This window comes from Solanum dulcamara, chromosome 4 (genome assembly GCF_947179165.1).
Source record: "Solanum dulcamara chromosome 4, daSolDulc1.2, whole genome shotgun sequence".
NCBI classification, from domain to species: Eukaryota; Viridiplantae; Streptophyta; class Magnoliopsida; order Solanales; family Solanaceae; genus Solanum; species Solanum dulcamara.
The window spans coordinates 6,534,779-6,557,395 of record NC_077240.1 but is presented as its reverse complement, the minus strand read 5'-3'; the positions used below and the strand labels follow the sequence as shown (position 1 = coordinate 6,557,395).

Sequence of the window (22,617 nt, the reverse complement as noted above, 5' to 3'; positions counted from 1 at the left end):
AAAAATATTAATCTATATTAATTTATTATAAGTATTGTGTTAATTGAAAAGAAAGCTAATACAACAATTGATAAAAATATGTCAATGGATAGAGCTTTGGAAGTTATAGTTTTTATTGAATACAATAATTTAATCAGAAAACATGAGTAAGAAACATTTTAAATCTTATGTGAGAATCGCAATCAATAAATTTGATGGTGAAATTTTTTTTTTAAAAGGTGATAGGGGTTATTGGTTTTGTGAAATTGATGTGAAGATTTAGTTAAAAATTCATATTAAAGGGTCTATAATTTATCGGCTATAGTTCAAACTTTAAATCTTCATTAGAAAATTTAGATGAACATTGATGAAGAAGTATATATAACAATTATAAGTAATACATATATTTTAACCAGAGGCAAATTTAGGATTTTGAATCTCTGGGTGCTACGCTACTTTGAACAGTAATTTATACCAAAAACTCCAGCATAGCATAAAATAATGCTTAATATTTATTAGCAAATATGCATACAAAATTTAGACTAATTCTGGTGGTTTAGTTAAGATTTTACTTACAAAAGATCTAGAGTTTTAGTCTACTTATTCACAATTTTTTTTACAATAAATTCGCTAAGATGTTTTGCATGATAATTTTTTTAAAAGAAAATATCCCCTACAACTCATTATTTCTAAAAATGTGACATTTAATATTTATAGTTTCCTTATAAATATATATACAAATATATATATATGTATATATAAATTTTCAACCGAGATGGACTAGCACCCCCTTGGTTGAACATTGATCCGCCCCTGATTTTAACATGGGAAACTTACATAAATATACAATATTAAAAAAATATTTACCATTTATAGCAATAAAAAAATAATTTCACTGAATACTTATAATACATTTATAATACAGTTTTAATACATATTGCAGAGAATTATTTATAAAACATATATAATACAAGTTTTATAGATGGATAATACATTTATCACATATTTTAATAGATTTATAATACATTATGGTAGTTTCTTACTACACAAACATAATATATATTTTAAAACACTTATAATACATTTATATTGTATGCATAATTCACTTTTAATACAAGTGTAGAGTTATCATAATTTTGCTATATATTTCTATAAATGATAATAAATAAAAAATATCGCTAAAATTAGTAATTAATTTTTAAAAATCACTCAATCAAATAATTTTTCAGATAAAGTTTGCTAGGCTTTGTCTTTCTGAGATTTCACTTATAAGGTTTTACTTGGATGATGTTGTCGTTATAAAAAATCTTTACTAATTTAAATTCACAACAAACGGAAAAAGACGGCCGGTATATCATAATTCCAGTTGATTTTGGCGCGCTGTTCAAAATTCGTCCAAAAGAAGGGAACCCTATTTCTCAATTGCAAAGCGGGAACTCAAAAACCATTCACTATCGAGATCAACAGCAGCATCTTCTACAATTTACGACAATGAGAGGCGCCGCCCGCCGCCTTGTAAACTCAGCAGTGTCGGATCGGCGACATCAACCGCCAACTCCGACCTCAAACGATCCACGGCAATTTTTCTCCACCGGCGGCCGTGATTCCGACGCAAGCTTCGCCAGTAGCCGCCCTTCATCTATCGGTGTAAACTCTCCTCCCCTATCCCCATCTCCGACCGCTCATATCAACTCTCTGTGCTATGCGCACAACCAATGCTTACCTTTCCTCTCACGCTCTCCCTTTTGCTCTCAAACATCCTCTCCCTGCTGCCAAAGATATCACCGAAACACTCAAATTTATCCTCTCTCGTTTTGGATTTTCCTCATTTGAGTCGCAAAAACTCGAAGATAATCTCCAAACTCTACTGAAATCCTTAAATTACCCCGTGAAATTGAACAAATCTGCATTACGCGCCCCTGGGACACCTCATTCTTGGCCCAGTCTACTTGCAGTAATTCACTGGCTTGTTCAGTTATGTAAATTTGATTCTCACCGGTTGAGTTCTGCTAAACCACCTGCTTCGGAGAATAAGGAATTGAGCTATGCTATTGAGAGTTATTTGCATTACATTAGGGGAAAAGATGATCAAGTGAATGAATTGGATCATCAATTTAAGCAGGAGTTGGAACAAGAAAGGGAGCGGTTGATTGATAATGTAAATGTGTTGGAGGGGAATGCGAAGGCTCAAGAGGAAAAGTTGGAGGCAATGAGGACGGGGCCATCAAAGAGAGACGTGTTGGAGAATGAGAAGAGTGCATTGGAGGAAAGATGTGAAGAAGTTGCATGCCATGATTGAACAGTTAGAAGGGTGTATGATGGCGATGGAGAAGTTGTTGGAGGAGAAGGAGAAAGGATTGGAGATTATAGTTGCTGAAGAGGAGTTGAAGAAGAAGGTGCAGGAGCAAGGGATTAATGCCAGGGATGCAGAGGGGATGAAAAGGGAGGTCCAGGCTTTGGAAAGGGATATCGGGGATATTGAGAACCAGAGGAATGGATGAGAGGAGAAGGTGTGGGACGTCGATTCTGCAGCTAGGAATGAGTAAAAGAAGCTGGAGGAGCTAATGCTCGAGTGCAACCTATGTTTAAGGAGGTAGTCTCATACTCTTTCCTATTGTTTATTGCTGTTAGAAAGAACAGTGACTTAACTTCCATTTGACATTATGAGATTAAAGTTTCCAATAATCTAAGGTTTGTCGCTCTTTAGGCATGGATTTATTGTATTGCTATGCTAGTTTCGTTAGACCAAATGGAGCTTTAAGAGTATGAGTAATAAGACGAGGCTGGAAGGATATTCTATTGTATTGTCCACTCAGTCGATCGCTTACATGTAGCATTCAGCTAATAGTGATAGCTGCCATTATAGCAAGTTAACACTTAGCCTGTATCTATATTGGATTCTCAGCAGATAATTTAGGTGACTTATAAATGGATGTGCAGTTTAATTTAAGTTCTTTACACAGGTTATTTTTTGATTGTGCTTCTTAGAGTTTTACTCCTTCGGTCCCAATTTATGTGACACCGTTGGAATTTCGAGAGTCAACCAAGTTTTTTCATTAACCGGAATTTCTTTTGATGCCTTCCAAATATTTTTAACTTGTTAATAATTGTGATTTATAATATTTTTTACTTAGCTCCAAATATATAAATTCTATTTCAAAAAAAACTTAAAACTTCTATGTCCGAATTCAAGATCAAAGTTAAGAAGTTTGAATATCAAAATTCCAACTACACCACTGGGACAATATTAACTTTTTGGAAACTTACCTTTTTAATGGACAGTGATTGTTGATTACAGGGATGTTTATGAATAATATTCTAGCACATTGCCCTAGTGCTGTTTCCAACAAGTTTTTTTTTTCCTTCTTTGGGTGAAGCTTCATCCTGATAAATATTACTTTTCATCCACCACAACATCTCATTATCTAGAGATTGAGAACCTTCTTCTCTTGTATAGCCACCTTCTTCTCTTGTATAGCCACCTTAATTTGTCAGATTAGCAAAGTACTACCTTTCATTTTCTCCCAGGTTGAACATATTTGGATTATAGAAATAGGTGTATAATCTGTTCTATCTAACCACATTGCTGTAATAACAACTACCACTTTGGAGATAAATGCCTAAAATGAGAGTGTGTATGCAATATCTATTCGTTTCTGAACAATACATGTGCAAACATATTATTTCTTATTGCTGCTTGAAAATTCATTCTTTTTTCTTTTCCCAAGTTGTACTTAGTCTCATTTTTAATGACACGGTCAAGCACTCTTGGAGCGTGATAGTAAAACATTTCAATTGATTATTATTGAATTATTTGATAAGAGTTTGAAATGTGAAACTTACAATTTTGTTTAGCCATAAAAAAGAGTGAAATGTGAAAGTAGACAAATTGCATGAAAGGGAGTCAATTTGAACTTATAAACTAGTATTCATTTATCACATTGAACTATTGGAGGAGAAATAAATAAATTTTTATGTTATAGAACTTACCATTTATCAAAGAAAAAAGGAATTGTATGTTACAGATCATAAGTTGGGAGGGACAAATAATTGAAGCTTGGTTGGAACATGTATCTTTGTGTATGTTCTTTTCAGGCTTGAAATGAAATTTTCCTTCTACTTGTTTCACATCTCTGTCTTCTCATGACTGACAATGGATAAAATCTCATTTGAAATTGCAGGTTAAAGCTAGGAAATGAATTTCAGTATCAATTGAATGCCCAAGGATCCTCGCCAGCAGAGGTCTTAGGTATAGATTACAAAGCAACATTGAAGCCCATGCTTGTGTCCTTTGAAGACGAGATGAAGAAGAGTTTCATGGGGAAATTGGAAGAGTTAATATCTCTCCAGCAACAGACAGCTGAGAAGGTTTCCATAGTAGAGTCAAAGAAGAAACATTTAGCTGCTCTTCAGGTTCACATTGATGATGTAAGTGTAGCCAGCATCCTATTACCTTGTAGCAATGGACAGTACCCCCCAAACGCCCATATAATTTAATTTTGCATTAAACTTAAAGGTAAGCGGAATTCTATCTGCATACCTGCACCATTAGGAATACTAAAAACGCATAAAAGAATGTGTTGAGTAGGGGTTGATAGTTGTAGAATTGGTTATAATTGAAATTATAGTAGGCCTTGACTTGTCATGTCTCATCAGCTGAGTTTTGAAATTCTTTTTTTTCTTTCTTTATCGTATTACTAGTAGATCAGTTTTATCAGCTTCTTTTCTTTAACTATGCAATTTTAGTGTTTCTTTGCACAAATGAGAATATTTAGCCTTTCAGCGGCTGGATTTGAAAATTAAATTAGGTACTGTTGACCTTATTGACAGATTGACTTTAAGGTCTATCGGCTTGATCAATTTCTTTTATTTATTTCATTCGGGATGTACAACAGTGTCTTTGAGGCCTACCTTGGTTTATAAATCCTTCAACAGATCTAATCAGGTTGAGACACTAACAGAATATGTTTTCAAATAAACACAAGGCTATAAATTTAGTAGGTTTCTGTAATTGTTATAGTCATGACATTTAACAGTGTTGAAACCTAACATGACTATTAGCAAAACCTTTTGTGATTGATTGATGTCAGTTGGAAGCTCAATTGGACTTGGTAAAGAGGGAAAGACAGGACTTCACATCTAGCTGTGCAACAGAAGCCAGAAAGATAGTTGAGGAAGTTGAAACAGAGACTAGGAAGTTGGATCAGGTAGAAAGAGAGGCGGCAGACTTTCTTAAGGTAAGGATATTTGCAACGTAGACAAGAATTATATTGTAATGCACGACTTCTCATTGGCTTGACTTTACTTTCAAAGGCATCAAAGGCCAAACTACAGGAAACAATAGCAGAGACTGAAGAAGAGGTGCAAATGTGTGCTCGTGAACTCTTTGCCATTGTTGATAAGAGTTTCAAAATATAGAGAGTATATCTCATCAAAAATTGCCATGATGAAGAATGATCTAGCAGAAACTGCTGCGGCTATAGCAGATATGCATAAAGCAGGTTTGCCTGGCTCTGATGCAAGCCGTTGATATTAAGTCTTAACAAAAACAATTAGGGTCGTCATATGAATCATATGTTTCTTAGTTTCTGGCTGCCTGGTGTTTTTTGCGGTCTCAGCCATACCCCCAAGTTGTTGCATTTTGTGATCTTCCGCTTCAGTCTGCTTGCACGTCTCCTTCCATTGAACCCTCTATTCATTCAACAGAAGCCAGACCTGTATGGTTTGCTTGCAGCTGCTTTCAGTCTTTCCCAGCGTTTTGTAGAGCAGACTCGGAATATAATAGTTTGAAACACTTAGGCTCTTTGCTCCCAGCCCAGAAAAATGACCGACCAGGGCAGGGCGTCTTTATCTAGCTTGATTGTGAAGCATGGTCCTCGAGGGCAACATTCATGGCAATCATCACTACTTTCTCCCGCCACACACTTTTCTACATCCACGCGCGAAGTTGGAATTAAGCAATCAACAGTTGTCATTGACTGGAACTCAAATTGGATAATCCGGGTTCATGATTGTGGATTGCGCAGACTGAGTATTCCCTGGAACAGACCGTAGAGAGGTATTCAACAAGCGCCACTCCTACACTCTTTTTTCTACATATGCGGCGGCGGTAGAAGGAAGGTGGCACATTTAATCAACTGAATTCGTGCGAAGGGTGATAACAGGACACCTTGCACGGAGGAGTTCGATCGAGGTTTGAAAAACGTGAAAGGGGGCTCGGCTGCCCCAATCGCAAGGCTAGATCCAAACGTAGGTAGCTTGACCGCCTTACCCATGCCCAAGATGGCCTTATGGGTAGCAGCCTCCCACATACTACCCTCTTACTCGCACGCCTATAGAAGGTCATAGCCGACCACACCAATCCTAGAAAAAGGTATTTGTCTAGAAATTATCGTCTCGTACATCTTCGTGCTCCCTAGGTGCATGAAAAAGTTGGATGAATCGAGGGTTCCAAACCTGGGGTAGGTTGAAGGGGAGGGGAAGTCTAACTCGCTATGCTTGGCGCGGTCTCGTGCTACGCTATTTGATCGAGATATATGAACCATAACCAGTGATTGAAAACCTGATCTTTTGCATCTTATTATAGTTCCAGACTGATAATCGCCTGCCACTCAAATTCCAATGGCAGATAAGGTCAACAATGAAATGTCCATCATATGTTACACATCTAATAACTGGGAAAAACAGCAAAAGAAGCATTTCCAACTGCAATCATTGTCCTATGTGTACCAAACATTACCATTTATCTGGCATTTACAATTTCCTTTATAAGATTATGATCTTTTCACTAACAATTTACTGGTTATCTTGGATAGACAGAACGCAACCAGGCACAAGTGCAATGTATGAACTTAGTTGTTCAATCTACTTACAACTTACCCATGACCATTCTGCATTCAACTGCTCACGTCCAAATATTTACAATTTTCAGTTGACAAACTTCTTAGATGCTACACAAACCAATCCCCTGCACAAGCATCTCATTTGAAATTGATCCTTGACTTGCCCGGTCCTCAAAGCATCAGATGAGTAATTGCAGACCTTTTTTTTTTTGCAAAGCAACAACTTGCAGACTTAAGAGTACACTGTAGCAAATTGCATACCATGTCAATGCAAGCGTGAATTTTGGGCAGGTTATAAAAGGAAAAACAAACAACTAAATACAAGAGAAGCATATAATAGACCTTGAAATTCCCCCTTAACAATGAATACTAATCCTACGGGTGACAGTTAAGAATTAATTTGGCACTTACAAGTCTTTAAGGTGACTTGTGAGGTTGAAAAAGCTAAAGCAAAAACGTTTCTCTTTTCCCATAGGGAAATTTAACTCAATAGTCTCTTATAAGCCCATTTTATAAAGAAGTCAGATTTTTCAATGCTACCAAAAGGGCAATTTCAGTCCCTGGGAAATCTGATAAAATTGGAACCAAAGGCAATTTCATATCCCCTCCCACATGAGACTTTCTTTCTGAATTTGTGGAAAGGAGGACAAAATATAGGAGAACTCCCTATACCTTGAAAGATGCAGATGGTATTTACCTCAGTACAATTGCAACAGAATTTATGGCGCTAAAGGACCTGAGAAATTTGATGGTGGCTTCATAACGAATGGATGTTCCAGTAGTTCAGCAGCAGTTGGCCGATCATTCGGATTAACTCGCAAACAACTTTTTATGAAATCCTGAGCTTCTGTCGATAAGGTATCTGGTATAGGAGGAGGTTCACCTCTGCCTATCCTGAACAGTGCTTGCATCTGTCGCACAAAACAATGATGCAGTAAACCTTAAAACCTGAGGAAAACTAGAGCATCTCTAAGCCATAAACCATGTTTTATTTCTCCTTTTTTCTAGTCATGAAGTTCCATTGTTTTAAGTAACATTTAAGAGCATAAAGAATGTCTTCCTTTAGGCAAAAAGAAACTAGGTCATTCAGGACTCGTATTGTTGTAATAATCAGTGTGCTTACTAGTACTACTACTAAGTAGACATCTTCCAAGAATATAAAAGACTAAAACTGGTTATGCAATGTCCTGCAACAACAGTTGCCTCTGAATTGTAGATCAGCTACAGCTTAAAGCTTAAGGAAGATCTATTACAATTGAAGTGAGAAATAGATACTAAAAGACAACTGCCCATGCTAATAGAAGAATATTTTCAGGAAAATTTACAGTGGCTGTTAAAAGAGAGAACATAAATTAACATACAAGCAGTTGTCAACTACTAGATCATGAATGTAAATTTCTTGAAAATTATATTTTTCAAAAAAGATTTGCATTTGAGTTCATAATAACCTCCTATTTCACTTTAGACTACATATTTCAGAAGATGCACACATTAAACAAGCAGGATCAATTGTAGTATCTGGTGAAGTCATTCTCATACTCCAACTGGAGCAAAGGACACGTCACAAAATTAACTAATTAAGTGTTGCAATTTCAATAGAGAAAATTCAATCTTTGAGATATAACATACCCCTTCCAAGTGAGAATAAGGAACTTGACCAGTTAACATCTCTAAGACAGTGCAACCCAGACTCCATATATCAGCAGGAGTCCCATATCCATTGTTCTTCCTATTAACGACCTGAAATAGCTCCAAGATAAATTTATGAGCCAACCCTGTAAATATCTTGAACCCATTTAATCTTTTGGTATATTACTAACACTCAACAATAAGAAAAAGATGCAAATAGATTATAGCGCACAGTAAATATGATCAACAATATGGTCACCTGGAAATCGTTCAAAATATTGCAAACTGAATGGGTGAAATAAACGACAAAATTTCCTAGGCAGGATTCCAGAGGTATTATGTCACATGGTATCTCATGAGCTACATAAATTGCACAAGCAACTTTATCCAAGCTATTGTGATATCTATCAACACTTAACAAATCCTTTACAGTATAGACATGTATAATGTGCATTTATCTCTCTCTTCCCAAACCTAAGCCTTTATGGGAAAATTACTTAATAGCTCCTCATTAAAATGATTATCAAAAATTAAATGGACCAATAATATGTCCATACAGCACGAAAATTAGAAAGGAAAAGAAACCCCTGAGTAAGACTCTATAGCAGCAACAATGCCTCAATCGCACACTAATTGGGTCAGCTATGTGAATCCTCACTAACCATGTCGTTTTAATTAGACCTGTAGCAATCCAATGTATGAAATTTAGGTTATCTAGCACCAAAAGTTCTGTACAATTTCTGTTATTTGCCAAACAAATCGCTAACGAAATTAGAAGACTCCTAGGGGTGTGCATTGGCCGGTTCGGTTTTATGTATTATCGGTTGGGTTTATCGGTTTTCGATTTTTAAATACGATAAACCAATAACCAAACCAATAATATATTTTTTATCGGTTTTGGTCCTTTACGGTTCGATTTTCGATTTAACCAATAAGGAAATGCTCATAAAACATTTATGACTTCTCCAACAATTTGACGCGATAAGACAATAGCGTAACTTTACGGAATGCTCATAAAATAGATTCAGTAGTAACTAACATGAAAAGAACTATACAGGTGTAACACAAATAAAATAGCTAAGACAATAATGTGAAATTGAAGACTAAAGGGCAAAGGTAGTAACCATTAAGGTATTGATATTAATATGTAATATTTATGTAGGGGTAAAGTAGTAAATTAAATATGCCTTAATGGGTTATCGGTTGACCCAATAACCCAATATTAATACAAAACACTGACTGAAAGATTGTATCCACTACTTTTTCCATGACTTGAACCACTTATAGGTATCACATCTATGGTCTGTGGGTTTTGGGGATTGAGAAAGTAGGAATCATAGACTTCCAAGTTCGAAAAACTGTGGTGCAGAAGACAAACCTCTGGGGCCATCCAGAATGCAGTTCCTTTGCAAGACTTGATGTTATTCAATTGTGTTGCCTGTAAAGAAATTAGCAAGTTACAAGACTAGAGGAAGTAGTTTTAATTCATTCTAAAAGATAAATTATTAAGTGTTGAAATGAACCAAGGTGAATAGAATTGGAACGAATATAGACAATTCATATAGCCAACCTCAGCTAGTTTCAGATTAAGGATTAGTTGATTGATATAAGACCAAAAAAAGGAAAAAACTACAGACTGCATAACTATCTCACCTTTGCCAGTCCGAAATCTGCAAGCTTCACTGAACCACTAACATCCACCAATATATTGGCACACTTGATGTCCCTTCAAGAAGACCATAAACAAAAGTCTTAGAAAGAAGAAGTTTCCATGGCATCGTGTAAAATGTATTCAGAGACTTTCCATATTCTCAGTAATTCACACAGATATTAGTGTCACAGAAAAGTCTTTTGACCACTCTGCCTATATACAGGAAAATATGACAGGCTGACAGCTAAATGATCCACTTTCCCCCTACCATCCTCCTTTTCACAGAAGCCAAAACACTAGCACCACTTATTTGACAACTCCTAATTAGAGTTATTGCAGATACAGATGAATGAACCTTTCCATAACACAGCAAGGACCAACATTTTAATGAGCTCATACAGGCACATCGCATACACCTTCAAAGAGTTACCCAATGAGACCACTCCATGAGCATATTGATTTGGTCCTCGTCCAACCATGTTGAAAAAAGGTAAGGAGTTCCCTGCTTTGTCTAGTTTCTAAAGAATGAGTCAGATTCCAAGTGTAGTGATGTGATCATCAAGAAGTCTTTCCATCTCTAATGAAAATTCTTCTAGTTCCGCTTCCTGATCTTTCAGTTCAGAAAGATTTCTCGTATGGGATAATAGTAAGGATGAACATGACGAGGTTTTATTGCATTACTTAATTAAAAGAAAAAAAATTCAAACATATCTTATCTCAAACTTGTGGCAATTTCCTCTTCAAATTACATCAAAATGAACTATGCCCTGTGCAAGTAAGGATCACTATTTATTTTTCATGTCAAGATGAAATTCTGGATTGTTTTAGAAGGTGATAAAATAGATTCGACGAAACTGGGCATACATTCGAGAGGTAGAAGGATTAGTTCATGTCGGGGTCAAGGAAGGATAGAATGGAGTTCTTCACGAAGTTATGCTTTGTCTAGTTTCTTGGATAAAAGCACCTGCTGCTAGAACAGAGCAACAACATAGCTTTTAGTTTTATAAGGAGGATCAACAAAATGGCATATTAATCACAAGTTTCTGTCCTAACATATTAAAGAGTATAACAAGCTACTGCTCTTCCTCTGGCTTCTTGAGTAAGAATTCTGGTGCTAGAGCAGAACAAGCAATAGGCAAAGCACAGAGAACGTGAATGCAGAAGAGCTCAAAATAGGTATCTACCATTAAAAGACTATGACATTCTTTCTTCATTGATTTAGCCTTGTTTGTTTGCACTTCATGTAGGTCTTAATCTGACTACTACCTTAAGGACATTACGTGCATTTGTTCATATTAAGATTTAAACACTTATCTAGTTTGAATAGATCTTAATCATTAAGATCTTGAACAAAGTCTTAATATCATTAAGAAGTATTTTTGAATGGATGATTTTCACCCCCCCTCTGCTTACAACCACGCCACCACCACCAACCACCTCTTCAATCACCACCACCACCACAAACACCTCTGCCATCACAACCACCACCGTTGCCAACAACTATTGCTTGCCACACCTACCACCTTCATCATTATAATTATATCCACCACTTCAACCACCACTACCACCACTGTGGCTACTCCCAACTACCAACCACCTCCACCATCACAACCAACTACCGCCAACATCATCATCGACCACCACACATTCTTCTACCACCAACACCATCAACTACTATCACCAACCAACTCCACTACCACTACCAACCGCCACCATCTCACCAATCACTACAACACCAACCACCACCACAAACCATCTCAACCATCACTATGATTTTATTTTATTACATTTATATTTTTATCATATTTATCAATTTGTTTTTAAGAAAGTAAAAAGACATTTAAATCTTGTGGTCTTAAATTAAAGATATGTAGAATGTGACAAAATGCCCTTTAATCTTGTAGTCTTAAACATGCCACGTGGAAAGTTAGATTTAAAGAGTTGCCAAAAAAGGGAAGACACTTTATTTTTTAAACGAACTAAATGAAAAAGAGGAGTACTTTTTTGTTTGAATTGTATATTTATTATGTTGAAAACTAAATAAATTATTCATATTTAGATGTTGAAAAACAAGCCGTCTTAACCATTCAATGTTCAAACCTAGAAACAATATCTTAATCATTCAAATGTCTTAATGCAGACAAATGGTGCCTTAATGAAGATGCAGAAAATATTGGTGCACAATTCAGCCTCTTCACATGCAGTTAGCAAGATATTTGTAATTCGATGTTATCACATCAAGATATTTCTTAGCATGAAATGCTCACGGACTATCCACTCAGAATCAAAGTCATTTATTTAGAAACATGACATGGAGACAACTAAACGATCTTCTAGTGATGGAGAGATAAGTTCCACATGCACAAGTCTTCAACAAATCAAGACATTGCTCCCGTTGATTTAAGGGAAGACAAACAATAACCACTAATCAGCAATGTACAGAGAACATATGTATCACCTGTGCATCACTTCTCTGGAATGAAGATAATGCAACCCACTCAAGATTTGCCTGGTGTAATCTGAAACATGGGAATCACGCAAGCGATACTTGCGATAGACACTTGCAAGTGAACCTTTTGTAACAAGCTCAAGAAAGATATACAGTTTGCTCTCGTCCTGAAGATAGAAAAACATTGTGAATTTGTAAGTAAGGGTGAGAAGAATAATTCTCTTAAGTTTGCAGTTACAAGATGCACGTCATCTGATCTCCATCTATCAGATGATATTACCAATTAAAAGACTCAACCCTCAACTAAGTTACACAATTCCAGAAAAGAGTTTCTTCTTTCCAAAATTTCTAATAGCTCTTTTGTCCATGTGTATAGCACATTTGAACTATAATTTCACAACTTACACAACAAAGAGAAAGCAAATCTGCAGAAGATGCATTATTTAGATTATGATAGCATACCTTGTTTGTGCCATGATAGCGGACTATATTTCTATGTCGAAACTTACTAAGAAGAGAAATCTCCTGCACAAACAAACAAGGTGTTAGGAGAATAAGCGAGAAACATTTTCCAAAAAATAAGTAGTGAAATGGACAACAAATACCTGTTCAAGTTGATAAAGGCTTTGTTGGTTTCCTGGGTCAATTAACGAAACTTCTTTGACGGCGAAAAAGAATCCATCACTGCACGCAGAAGAACCAAGGAAAGAATCTTAAGAAAAGAAACATATTTTTTCTACTAGAAAAGAAGAGTTATTACAGGAATAAAGGAGTTTAGAGTTGAAATATGTCCTTTCAGCCCTACGTATGCATATTTAACTAACAAGACTATATGAGACGTTATAGTCCAATATAACTTAACGGAATGCACGTAAGGAGACGAAGTCTATCTGAAAATGCAAGGAATCAAGAAATGCAAAAAAAGAAAGGGCAGATCAAAGAATCCATATTTGATTGGAATCAATATCGTAGTCTGGATTGATGGAGCCCAAGATGATACTTGCATATTCACTCTACTAAAAGCAGCTGGTGTGAGGGAACTTTGTATTATCCATCAAATGGATTCTTCCCCTATGTGCCAAAGTATCAACATTTAGACCTAAATAACTAAAATTTGGTCAAAATATAAATCATTGATCAGCTTTTTTTCCCCAAGGGTTTACTCTATTCCGAATACATTTTCCCCAAAATCAAAGTAATGTGCTTTACAAGTTTAATTGTACAAAGTATGTGACCCTTTTTTTGGAACCAAGGATTTTAATGGTTATGCGTAAATGAGGAGTGTGTTAGTATTACAGATTTACAGATAGTTCTATGACTTACAAGATCTAGAAGCATGTATCCCTTGCCATGGTCTTAGAAAGGTGAGGTAATTTACTATACTCTTGTGGATAAAATCCCATCCCTAAGGCCTCACCAGTGGCTTTATCTTTAATCATAAATTCTCATTGGATCAGGCTAAACAAAAATTACATTACTGATTCTTTTTTCTCTTGATCCAAAAAAAATAAATACAGGGGCTAAGGGACCCGATTCTTAAGACTCAAGATGCCTCTCAAGCTGAGAGGGAGAAGAAAACTTACGATTCTGTTGGTGTGAAGAGAGCTCTAACAATCGAAGCGGCTAAAGGAGACCCTAAGAGGAAGTGTTGCTGATTAAAGTCAGCCCAGGAAATGAGTTGTGTAGCGGTTACCTTAGGGTTAGGGAGGGAATAGCTTTCAGTCTAGTCTTTTTCTGATCAGAGAGAGTCAGATAGTGAGGAGGTTAATACACAACTGACATTGTTGTTTTCCCCAGAAGAGTCTAGTAGCACAAATTGTTGAAGATATACCCTGGTATACTTAAGCTTCTAATATTGACAAGGAAGCGACCTAACTCCAAGATACACCATCATTGTTCATGTATGCAGAAAGAGATTTCGAAAAGGAATGATGTAAAATGTAATCACTTACTCGGTGAAGCCTTCATACACTGTTCCAAATGACCCACTCCCAAGAAAGTCGCCCTTTTGCCATGATTTTATACTGGGAGAACCATTTGGAGAAACAGAATGTACAGGCTTCAAAATCAATGCATGGGATTCATCACTCTGTAACTTAGAGCTCATCTCCGAGATAACGTCATAGGATTCACCAGTGGGTGACTTGGAGCTTGTCTTCGATATAAGGCTGTAGGAGTCATCACTTGGTGATTTCGAACTTTCAGCAGCATCTCTTACACCTTCCTCGAATGGCTTTTCACAAGCTCCATCATTTTCTGTCCTTGAGACCGAGGAGTCATTATCTCTATCAGTAGATATTTCCGAAGAAGACTCTGATACTTGTGAAGCATTTCTTACAAAATCCTCACTACGCTCTTCATTCTTAGCAATCTCTCCTACTTGCTCGTTTACAAGTATGTCATCAGAAGTGCTCTCAACATGTAACGGTGAAACCATATCTTCATCATCCGCAGGACCAAAACTTCTGATAAAATCCCAAGCAGATGTGAAATCGTCCGCGTCCGTCGCTGGAGGAGCCAGCCTTGGTGGTCTAAGACCCTTAATTCCACACTTCACATCCGTTGGCAAGTTATCATGCTCCGGTTCACTAACCCTAACCTTAATCAAATTTTCAGGTGAAGAATCTAATACGTGCTTCAATTTACCACCAATAATGCCCCTATCACCATTTCTAACCTCATCCGCAGTCTCAAGCTCATCCTCGGAGACGAAACAGTCAGAGTGAGAGCATTCAGTCTCTTCGTCCGATTCACTAACCGTCACCTCAATCAAATTTTCCGGTAAATTGTTTAACCGGCGGTTCGATTCAGCGTCAACTGTAACCCTAACAGCGGTTCTAACACTATCGGACACTTCATTAGCATTCTCAAGCTTAACATCAGAGCCACGGCGGCCATCAGCAAACCGAGTGCTGCGCAACCGGTCAGAACGAGAGCAAGGTTTCCGAGCTTCCCACGCAGCTACCGGAATCGCAAAGTCTTCAGGAGAAAGCCCTAAAGAGCGGCAAATAGTGTCGAATTCACCAGCAGCACCGTCGATTCTGAAACTTGTACGGTCGGGTACAGGATAAAGGTCAAGCGACCTAGTCCGATGCGCATGTTGATCTCCGAACGACGACGGCGAAGACGGAACGGACTGTGAAGCGTCGTAATCAACGTTTTTTAGGGCATTTCTCCGGTCAAGTCGAGGCCTTAGCTTCTTCTGCTTCGCATACATACCTCAATTTTTCACACACAGAGAGGTGAGAGAGATAGAGACTTCTTTTTACCTGAGAAATGGTGAATGAAGAAAAAAGAGGAATTCAGAAGAGACGGCGGTGACTGCATTTGTCAAAACAGTGGAATTTGATTGCTACTTTCCATCTCTTGCTCTTCTTTCAACATTTTTTTTGGGTTTTGTGAAGCGCTGACCGACACACAATTCAACAATCATCACGCGGTGCCACGTAGGCACTCTGCGGAGAGTTTCCAATAATATCTCCGTATCATATTGTTTGATGAATATGTAAAAATCGAACCAATTGATAAATCGAATCGAAAAATATGTTATTAATTTATTATTATTAGGTTATTGGGTTAACGGTTATTTAATGATTTTATAAAAAATAATTATTGAATTATTGGTTTGGTATTGATTTGATAATATTGGTTATTAGATAAATCAATAACCACTATAATAGTTTACTAATTTAATTTTTAGTTTTTTACTCATACATAAATATTAAACAAAAAATATTAATATAAATATATAATCAATTAATCACTATATTATATTATTTAATATGTAGTATTTTAGTATTTATCCTTTAGTCTTTATCGCTTTAGGTTCGGCGGCAAGGAATTGCAAGTTGTTACAACGGTGGCTTCAGGATTCGTATATTTGTTTTAATTTTTTTTTATTGGTTAAACTGAAAATCAAACCGTTAAAGACCAAAAATTGATAGATCGAAAATCGATAACAAATATCTTATTGGTTTAGTTATCGATTTAGTTTATTTAAAAATCAAAAATCGATAAACCGAACCAATAATACTTAAAATCAAACTGAACTGACCGATAAAAATAAATACAAATTTTACTCTTATTTCAAAAAAATAAAAGAGCTTTTCTAAAAAAAAAAAAAAAACACTTTCGGCTCAAGCATAACAAATTAAAACATTCGCAAAAGAACTGAATGCGACAATGAGGAAACATGCAATTAATATGACAAGTGGTACACATTTCACTCGGGCTAATTTGACATAATTCTGAAGAAAACTTATCTTGAGCGGAATTTACCAAATTGATCTTATGAATAATATTTTAAAATTTTAAATTTAATTATTATTTTATATAATTATTTAATATTTAAACTTTTTTAAAATAAAATTCTCCTATTTTTTTAATTTGAAACATATAAAATAAAATATTTATTTTTAGTATAGAGGCCAAATTATATGAAACAAAGGGAATGATTTTTACTAAGCTAGCATTTGAACATGAACTTGATTTGCAGTTTAATATCCCTTTGTTTTAATATATGTTGTATTGTTTAATTATGTAGTTTAAAAATAAGATCTTTTAAATTTATGTATAAAATAGAATTTAGATATTTTATGGCTATAAATCATTATATTGAGGATAAATGAGAATTTTAAAATTAAATTATTTTATATATTAAAAACGGATTTCACATAAATTAGGAGATTGGAAATATTACTTTTCGAAATCTTTTGTAGAATATAAAAAAAGACTTGCCATGCTACCAGAAAACGTATTTGGATAGTTCTGTGGTATTCAAAATTTATGGGTTGTTGCGTGAGTGAATTTTTCTTTGAAAAGCACCTAAAACCACTTCACTATAAATAAATAAAAAAACGAACAGTAATTCAAAAAGGATGTACAAAAGCTTCAGACTTCTTGAAAAAATATTATTAAACAAACATATTTTCAAAATATTTTTGCAAATATGTTATTAATAAAAAGATTCCCACAAACGGAAGCTTTCTGATTTTCACAAAGGCACAAACCATTTTTTCTGCAAATGAATATCTTTAACAGAGAAAATGTTACACAAAAAAATAGAAGTTGAATAGTTTAAATGAATTTAAAATTTTACTAACCAAAAAGAGAAGAGTTTAAAATTTTAAAAGTTAGGTAAAGCGTATGGGAAAAATCGAGTTAATATCTCAGAAAATTACTCAACTTTGAGAATATAGCTAGTAAAGTCATTGAACTTTGTTTTATATCCATAAAAGATTACAATCATTCAACTAAATTATAACTACAAACCAATTTAACATGGCAAAATATTTTTTTTATTTTTTATAAACAACAACAATAACTTACTATAGCCTTGTGAGGATAGAAAAGTGACTTTTATCCTCTGATCAAATAAAGCATAATTGAAAAATATCTAAATTTGATTATATATATGCTTGATAAGAGATACTGGTATATATAATTAGAAGACGAAACTGAGAATATAAAATAATGAACAAGAATCTCAAACTAGACAAAGTAGTAGTAAGGTTTAATGCTTTATAAGCTGTGGATAACTAAACCTACAAAGCAAAGGAAACTGCTAAAAATAAAAAAATAAACCGAAACATCCTAACTTCATTATTTATTTTTTTAAAAGTAATTTATTTTGGAATGTCAATTTTTTTAAGAGTATCTGTTTCATTAAGTAAGTTTGCTCATAAAAATTCCTTAATTAATTTTCTTAAATTTTATTTATTTTTTGGCGTTCGTGTTTATATGACATTAAAAAATTATTTTTTCATGCCAATTTTTTTTTAATTATAAACTTAGTTGAGTGATTATTGATACAAATGTCTAGGTTGATTGATTTTATTGATACAAAATAAAATTTAATGATTTTACTAAATAAATTTTAAAAATTAAATGACATTTTAAGATATTGACTCGTGAAAAATCCATAACAAAAGGAATAATAAAACTATGATATTAGCAAGTCATTATACACTACAAAATAATGCATGCATCAGTTGATTTGTTCTTTAGTGGATTGAGAAAAAATGTTGAAAACTCTGATATCATGTAAGAAATCAATGCATATGATTGAGAAGATTTTTTCTTTTCTTTTCTTTGCATTTAAAACTTTGTATAGAGTTGTGTATATATACAAGCAAAAAGGAATAAAAAAGAATCTTCTAATTAAAATCCAACTAAGTCACAACTGTTCTATACATTATTGTTTTTGGCATAACAGATTATATTCTTCCACTATGTGATAAAAACTTAAGCCCTAATTAAAAAACATAGCAAACTTGTTTTATTTTATACTTGTTTCTAGACTTAAATACTGAAAATGTGAATTAAAAACTAGACGCATTAAATAAACTGTGTTCATTAACAGTCATTATATTTATTGGTAACGATGCTAGTCTAATGTAACGCATCAATAATTAAATAGTGAAACGATAAATAAATTTTTAATTTTGAAATACTCATAAGTAAATAGATATTTTAAAAATATTCATAAGGTTACATGAGCTTCGCTAAATATCACAAAAAGTAAAAATTATAATTTATCAATAATTAAGGGACCAAAAATAATATTAACGGGAGAGAATATGAATAACGATATTACATATGGTAGTTGAGTTTCCTCTTCTTCTATTTTTTTATCTGAAATTTTCACCCTACGTCTGTTTTTCAAAATAATAATGGATTAATATATATATTTTTATATAATTAATTATTTCATATATTGACTAACGAATGTATTTTTTTTTTAACGGAACGGTTAAAAATCCTTTTCCAAAGGCCGAGTAGTTTCATGGCGTGTTCGTTTCAACTTTTTAGGACGTGACCAAATTATTGTTGTTATTTTATTTTATTTTTTTATTTTGGTTTTCCATTTGTTGTTTTGAGTTTGTGGAGCTCCGACTAAATTTGGATCACGCATTACGGGATTCATTTAGGGCTGGGCACTCCAAACATGATTTTTTCCATATCCAGGACTCAAATTCGAAATCTCTAGTTAAGGATAAAACAGTTTTATCACTGCACCACAATCCATATTGCTGGAGGTGACCAAATTAAACCTATTAAAACTTACATTATCTTTTTGTGGGCATCGTTTTACGGTCAATTTTATCAAATAAAAAATAACATAAAAATGATGTATGACCTCTCAAACAAGAAACATCAAAGATAGCAACACATGAATGAACAAAAAATCAACAAAGTAGCGTAATGCTTGGATAGTTGAGAATAAGCTGGAGTTTTCAACCTCGAGGAAAAAAATAAATCAAGTCCAAAAAAAAAATCTTTAATTTATAGGTTTAAGGGGTCGTTTGGTATGTTGTATAAAAATTATATTAAATAGAGTATTAGTAATATTTGTATTAGTTATATGTGCATTGATTATGTTTGCATTATTTCTTATGCATTGATTGATTTGATGTGTTAAAAAAGGGAAAAAACATAAACTCCTTCGAACTTGTCTCGAAAAGTCAGTTACGCGCTTAAACTATCACGACGACCTATTACACACCTTTACTACATAAGAGTGAATTTAATACCATCCTGAGACGTATAACACTACTCTCACAGTATGTACTGTATTACACTCGTTGCCACATTAGCGTTACGTCAACGTCATGTTAGAAACTATAGTTTTTTGTATTCTTCTTTTTGTTAACTATATTTTACACTAATTAATTCCAAAACAATTATTAAAATTCTCTAATAATTATATCTTCTTCATCACTATAAATCTCACTCACTTTATCTCTCATCTCACCGAAAAAAATCACGTCCGACCACTTTTACTGTCGATTATTTGTTCTTCGCCATCGCTTTATCATCTTTAATTCTTCTTCTTCTTCTTCTTCTTCTTCTTCCTAATTTTATTTTTTTACAAAAGAAACTTGATTTTCTCATCATTCCCATTGAATGAAAATTTAATTCTTTATGAATTTCAGCTAGATTTCTTCTCCTTCTTTCTGGGTTTTGAAGAAAATCAAGATTCAAAATAGGGAGTAAATGAAGAAAATTAAAGCTTACATTAGGTTTAAATATATATCTTTGTGTTTCAAAGACACTTAAAGATTCACTGGCGATGGTGGCAACGATGATGATCGGAGGGAGGTCTTCCGATGTTGTTTCGCTGTCTCACACTTTGAGGTAGAGATAAAAATAAAAAAATTGTGATGAAAATAAAGAATGAAGAAACATAGGATAATGGGTGGAGTGTGAACAAGAAGAGACACGGGATGGAGTGATTTTAATTATTTTAATTTTTATCTGACGCACATGTTTTTATTTTATTTTTCATTTTGCTGCCACATGGGGTAAATAAGTTCATTTTTAAATAATAAAAGCGTGTAATAGGTCGCAATGATAGTTTAAGCGTGTAACTGACTTTTCGTGACAAGTTAAGAAGGAAATCTCTGCATTTTCCCTATTTAAAATAGCATGCATTATATATTATTTTATTTTTTTTAAAATATATTTATTTACAAAGATACCCGACACAAATATGACGGATAAGATGTAAAAAGGATTCTGAGGGACTATTGAGTCTTTAACTATGGCAATACATACATTAAATCTCTTTGCATTAGTAATACCATAGATTTTTATTTATTAATAATACACTTCTCAATAAATAGAATGTATAATTAATGCAAGAAGATCGGTTGAATAAGCGCACCAAACAAGGTAATACTAATATACAAAGCTAAGGCACATATTATTTCTTCTAATACACTTTACCAAACGATTCACGCTCTCTCTTGTGACTCATATATTAATACGAATAATATTTTTAAAAATAATATAAGTAATATTTAAAATACGTGTTTGTGAAATAATATAAAAATTCGGATTATTTTAAATTGATAAATGATCATGTTTAAGCGTTTTATCAAATTCAGTTGTCTTTCCTTTAGTTTGTTCTATTACCTGCATCATTGAACAAAAGCACAATACATATAACATTTGATTGAAAGCTAAAATAAATTTCGCTTTTACACGAACACTTAAATACGTACATTGTAGGTATGTTTCACGTTAATTATTTGTAAATTTTGTATTACTGCACTATTAACAGATTAATGCATAGCATAAATAAAAATTATTAACACTACGAAGAAACACTGTAATATAAAGTTATATATCTTTGTTTTGGATGGTTGTTACGTATTGTTTCGTAATATATCGTTCTGTGACATGTTGTATTGTATCGTAATGTATTGTTTTAATGATTCTATAGTGTTTGAATAAATTGTATTGTTCTTCGTTGTTATATAATATCACACATTCGTGATTTAAATGATAAATTCACAAGAAAGATTGGATATGGAGTCGAGCTACTATGAAAAAGCAGAGTAGAAGATGAAATATAATTATAATTATTAAATAATAAATAGAGACAAATTGAGAAGAAAATATTAAGGTAACAATGCGATCACACCAAATCGATCGTTGCATATAATTGATTTTTTCGTCATTATCTAACGATGAATTTAAACGATAAAATATAATATAATTTAAATAACAATCAAAACAGATATTATATTTAGACTAACCATATAATAAAATATACAGGGTAACAACCATCCAAACAAGGGGTTAAACAAATAGCACTTATAAATTTGTTTAAAAATTGTATTGTGATTTATTAATGATTTATTTTGACATTAATAAATTAATACCGTTTTACAAATATGTTATCTATTTAGAATTGATCATTAACGAATTGCTATGCCATCAAATTAAAAAAGACTCGCCAAAATTAGTAAATAGTCATTAATATTTCTATTAAAGGATAATGTCTATATCACTTCTTGAGGTATGACTTTCATAGAACATGTTAATATAAAATGCTTCGTGCACTCAATTGTATGTCTTTTTTCTAATTGCACTTTTAAAAATCCCAAATATAAGTATTATATGTATAATTTTATTAATATTAAATATATTTATGTTGAATAACGATTTTATTCAGTGTGAACTTTATTTTAAAAGGGGAAAAAATGTGAAGGACATTTTCTACGGAATTGTACTTTTTTTTAATTAAAAAGAAAAAAACAGGAAAAGCTTGGCGACCACAC

General features: G+C 33.7%; 1 protein-coding gene and 1 pseudogene across 1 annotated transcript; one reads left to right on the top strand and one right to left on the bottom strand.

Moving 5' to 3' along the window:
* The first annotated feature begins 1,334 nt into the window (after positions 1 to 1,334).
* Positions 1,335 to 5,656, top strand: LOC129885814 (kinetochore protein NDC80 homolog; annotated as a pseudogene).
* Positions 5,657 to 6,672: 1,016 nt separating this feature from the next.
* Positions 6,673 to 15,939, bottom strand: LOC129885813 (mitogen-activated protein kinase kinase kinase 1-like). Its single transcript, XM_055960247.1, has 9 exons — positions 14,503 to 15,939; positions 13,156 to 13,234; positions 13,013 to 13,075; positions 12,560 to 12,717; positions 10,104 to 10,176; positions 9,829 to 9,888; positions 8,451 to 8,561; positions 7,519 to 7,732; positions 6,673 to 7,064 (listed from the first exon to the last, which is right to left on the bottom strand). The coding sequence occupies exons 1-8, from the start codon at positions 15,765 to 15,767 to the stop codon at positions 7,541 to 7,543; spliced, it is 2,001 nt and encodes a 666-aa protein (XP_055816222.1). The 5' UTR covers positions 15,768 to 15,939; the 3' UTR covers positions 6,673 to 7,064; positions 7,519 to 7,540.
* Positions 15,940 to 22,617: the final 6,678 nt, after the last annotated feature.